Below are 4,991 nucleotides of genomic sequence, written 5' to 3'. Positions count from 1 at the left end.
GAGCCAATCAAAAAGTTCCCTGACTGATCGGAGGTGAGACAGTGTCTACCCAGGGGTCGCTTAAGAAGCCATCACCAGGTAAAACTGATGTGTTCCGGGTGACGTGTCATGTGGAAACTGAGTGCAGAAGGGACGTGCTGATCCGGTTGGACACACTCTTTGATAAAGTAAAATTAGTATAAAACTGACATTACTTTCCTCCTTTTCTTTGTTCTTTATTTGCCAAAACTTAAGCTAACAGTGCCAGTAGAATTGTTGGTTGTAACATCAGAGCTGATCGTTTCACTGTTCTATATAAGTAATCTGAGTTGATGTGAATTAAAATTCGGACGCGAGTTTTATCTCATTTAACTTTGAAGCTTGTTATAGGAATAACCACAATCAAGTGTAACTTATGATCTGTTCAATTTGTGTAAATAAATGATTGCTTAGTCTTTATGAATCAACTTAAACTCGTCTGAACGTTCACTTATTGTGTCACTTTTCACTTCGCACAGTCAAGATTTTAAAAATAATGAGAAAATACCTTGGTAAAACTTTCCTCATAACCTTGTTTATGAGAGATGTAGGAACAGCTTAATTCACCCTAAGCTCCACCCCTACATTTGTAACAATAAAAACTCAAACTTTTATGTTTTGATTGTATACACTTTGAATAAATCTGCTTCATCCATTGATTGGGTTTGATATTTAATTAACTCAATTTAATTCAGTTTATTTATAGAGCAACAAGTCACAGCTTGTGTTGTCTCAGGGCATTGTACACACACAAAAAATAAACAATTTAAAGAAGCCAGCAGACTGTGATGAATCACTCCATCACAGTCTCACATCCTGAGCAGCACATTGGCGACAGTGGAGAGGAAAAACTCCCTTTGAACAAGAATCTGCAGGTTTTATATTGTTGCTGTTTTTAACTACAAAATGGACTATTGAGAGAGCACCGCGAAAAAAGCCAGGACACCCTGGACAGTATTTGTCCTTTGTGAATGTGTACATGGTTTTTGTTACCTTTCTAGGACCTTTTCTGGCATAAACATCCACCTTGTTGGAACCGTTATCCTTATCAAGACCAAATCCTAGTCCTAATCTGGAGGAATACCATTTTTATTTAAATCATAATAGTTCTAATTAATTGTAATTCATCTTTTTTGCACACAAAATTTAAGAAAATTTGAACTATTCCTATACCTGCACAAGTCTAAACATGTGAATCTGTGCATTTAAGGAAATGCTTCTTCGATTATGTTTGTGTTTGTTTGTTTTTACTACACAAAGTCACCTTTATTTTATGTATATGCTTAAAAATTGGCATAATTTGGCTGTTAAATCAATAAGATTTGTGTCATATCAGGAAATTGATTACATATTTCTGTTGAAAAATGAAACCCATCTCTTTCAGCCACAATCAAAAACAGAACATTCGTGTTTTATTTCACTTTTTGTTTTATAATACACACTTTTAATAAGGCATAAATAATACAACGAGTGCAACAGTTGTGTTGACGTCGAGTCACTGGGTCGGTTCAGCTCGTCTCCGCCGGTTAATCTCCACACACGGATCCACGACTGGAAGAAAAAGATGAGGACTTAGAGCAGAAAGACGACACAGATGCTTGAAACATGCAGCAGGATGTTTGTTCCCACCCGTGAGGTTGACAACGAAGGTTGTCGGCACACGGACAGTGATCCCGAGGACCCTCCTGATCCCAGGCCAGCATGTCCATCAGTAAGTTAGGGTGGCTCAGACAGGGGTCCCCCTTCACAGGTTTGGGGTTACAGACCGGAAACAGAAACTCTGTTGGAAGCAGATTTCAGTCATGGTTAAGAACCAGATATGAGTATAAAAAAATGAAGTGTTTTAGGAAACTATAATTTAAAATAAAATCTGCTTTTTGGAAGCGAAAGGACAGAATTGCACATACAGGGGTTGGACAATGAAACTGAAACAGCTGGTTTTAGAGCACAATAATTTATTAGTGTGGTGTAGGGCCTCCTTTTGCAGCCAATACAGCATCAGTTCGTCTTGGGAATGACATGTAAAAGTCCTGCACAGTCAGAGGGATTTTAAGCCATTCTTCTTACAGGATAGTGGCCAGGTCACTATGTGATGCTGGTGGAGGACTTGCTGACTCGCTCCTCCAAAACACCCCAAAGTGTCTCCATGATATTTAGATCTGGTGACTGTGCAGACCATGGGAGATGTTCAACGTCACTTTCATGTTCATCAAACCAATCTTTCACCAGTCTAGCTGTGTGTATTGGTGCATTGTCATCCTGATACACGACACCGCCTTCAGGATACAATGTTTGAACCATTGGATGCATATGGTCCTCCAGAATGGTTCGGCAGTCCTTGGCAGTGACACGCCCATCTAGCACAAGTATTGGGCCAAGGGAATGCCATAATATGGCAGCCCAAACCATCACTGATCCACCCCCATGCTTCACTCTGGGCATGCAACAGTCTGGGTGCGTCTTTGGGGCTTCTCCATATCGTAACTCTCCAGGATGTGGGGAAACCATACAAGTTTCATATTGTCCACAACCCAAGATGTGCGCTCCTTGCACCATTGAAACCGACGTTTAGCACGAATGACCAAAGGTTTGGCTACAGCAGCCCGGCTGTGTATGTTGACCCTGTGGAGCTCCCAGCAGACAGTTATGGTGGAAACAGGAGAGTTGAGGTGCTCATTTAATTCTGCCGTGGTTTTATGTTTTTTGGATACAATCTGGGTTAGCACCCGAACATCCCTTTCAGACAGCTTCCTCTTGCGTCCACAGTTAATCCTGTTGGATGTGGTTGGTCCTTCTTGGTGGTATGCTGACATTACCCTGGATACTGTGGCTCTTGATACATCACAAAGACTTGCTGTCTTGGTCACAGATGCACCAGTAAGACGTGCACCAACAATTTGTCCTCTTTTGAACTCTGGTATRTCACCCATAATGTTGTGTGCATTGTGATATTTTGAGCCAAACTGTGCTCTTACCCTGCTAATTGAACCTTCACACTCTGCTCTGACTGGTGCAATGTGCAATTAATGAAGATTGGCCACCAGGCTGGTCCAATTTAGACGTGAAACCTCCCACACTAAAATGACAGGTTTTTCTGTTTTATTGTCCAACCCCTGTAAGTGTTTATTGCCTTTAAAAAAACACGACAGGTTGAGGGACCTAGTCGAAAAAGAGAAGATTTTAGAAATAAAACCCGGTCTGTGATGCTGTCTCCAGCTCACCACGTTGGAAAGCGCAGCAGAGGTCCGGCCTGCAGTCGCCCTGACCCTGACAGATCGTCCCCTCGGTTCCTCTGGTGGCGTTCACGCTACACTGGCCCCAAACACACATCTGATCTGAGCAGCACTCCTCGTCCTTCGCGCACGGCTGTGTGGACAAACACAATCAGATATGCAAACATGTTATGTAAAAAACACAAACTGGTGCACACAACACCACAACTGTGCCTTTGTTTTAATGACACCACAGTAAAAACATGTCTGTAGGGCGTTTTTCTGTTTGCATACGTGATGTGTGATGTTACAGTTTAGACCCACAGAATAACAGCAGCAGAGACCTGTGCCCCCAGCTGTTTTTCATAAACATTTATCAGATCAAATATACAATATTCATTATGTGCTTTTATCCATTTTAGGTAAACAAACTCCTCCCTTTTTTAAAACTTAAGGCAAAAAAAATATTTGTAGTCATTTTTAAATATAATTAACTCAGAAAATATTTTCAAGACCCCACCTTGATGTTTCAGGATCCCACTGAAGGTCCCAACCCCAACTTTGGGAACCGCTGTTTTAGACGAGTCGTAGTTTTTTGCGTTCTAACTAACAAGTTGGTACAATGAAATGAAAGGAATTAAAGTAATAAATTAAGAAATAAATCTACATCTGAACTCTTTATATTCTGTTGTTCAGTTGCACAAAGTGCATTAGATCTGCACAGGGGCGGAGCCAAAGGGTGGCCAGGGAAATCTTTGACCACCACACCGCAGGATTAACTGAAGGATTATGGAGCTAAATTGGGGTCATAAGTTTTGTTCAAAAAAAATTAAAATTGAAAAAATATTTGAAACTGAAAAACAAATTTTAAACTGAAAAAACATTTGAAACTGAAAAACAACATAGTAGAATCTGGAAAAGTTTCAAACATCTTGTCTTTTCAGTTTCAACAATTTTTTTCAGTTTCAAATTATTTTTTCAGTTTCACATTTTTTTGCAGTTTCAAAATTATTTTTCTGTTTCAAATCTCCTTTTTTCAGTTTCAATTTTTTTATTTTAAACAAAACTTATGACCCCAATTTAGCTCCATAAAGGATCAACATGAAGTTGTTTTGAAGTTTGAAATAATCATAGACAACCCTGAGCTGTTCTACATACCTCCATGGAAATAATAATGTTTGGCGCCACCTGCTGGCCAACCTCTAACACTTCAGTTGCATGAAATAAAGACCATGAAAGATCTTTTCTGAATGTTTCATGAGCTCAAAGTGGTTTCAGCTCGAGTGACATCAGCAGTCAGAGAGGCTGCGGTGATTTGTGCGTCCTTGGTGGAGTTATCTCTGGTTTAGTTTGTCATCTCCTGAATGTGTAACTGAAGCAGAAACACAAAGAGCACCAGTGTTGGCCCATCTCTCACCATATCTGTTGGTATGCAGGGGAGGCACTTGGAGCTCTCCATCTCATACAGGCAGTAGTTCAGGTCCCCACAGTCCTCGTCCACCATGCATTCCTGCGGGGGGACAGATAACAGAGTTTAACACAACACCACCCAAAACAAAAAGATGTGTGGACAATAGATTTATAATTTAACTTCTATTAAGTTTGTCAGTCAGTTAAAAATAAGTACGTGTTGCTTCACAACAACAGTTTCACATCAGGATTAGATTGAGCCTTTCCTGATGAGAAACAACAAGAAGGACACGTTTATTCTGTCTTCACCCTGAGACACACACACACACACACACACACACACACACACAC

At 40.4% G+C, this 4,991-nt stretch overlaps 1 protein-coding gene across 1 annotated transcript in view; it reads right to left on the bottom strand.

The window, feature by feature from the left end:
• Positions 1-1,403: 1,403 nt before the first annotated feature.
• Positions 1,404-4,991, bottom strand: part of dkk3b (dickkopf WNT signaling pathway inhibitor 3b) — an 8,846-nt gene continuing 5,258 nt past the window's right edge. The window contains exons 4-7 of the mRNA XM_014033408.1: positions 4,648-4,740; positions 3,240-3,384; positions 1,648-1,798; positions 1,404-1,569 (exon numbers count right to left, since the gene is read on the bottom strand). Coding sequence (XP_013888862.1) covers positions 1,545-1,569; positions 1,648-1,798; positions 3,240-3,384; positions 4,648-4,740 — 414 coding nt within the window. The 3' untranslated portion in view covers positions 1,404-1,544. The remainder of the gene's footprint in view (positions 1,570-1,647; positions 1,799-3,239; positions 3,385-4,647; positions 4,741-4,991) is intronic.

The sequence above is a fragment of the Austrofundulus limnaeus genome, unplaced genomic scaffold, assembly GCF_001266775.1.
Source record: "Austrofundulus limnaeus strain Quisiro unplaced genomic scaffold, Austrofundulus_limnaeus-1.0 Scaffold7, whole genome shotgun sequence".
NCBI lineage: Eukaryota > Metazoa > Chordata > Actinopteri > Cyprinodontiformes > Rivulidae > Austrofundulus > Austrofundulus limnaeus.
Note: the sequence above shows the minus strand (reverse complement) of the source record. Positions and strands in the feature narration are given on the sequence as shown.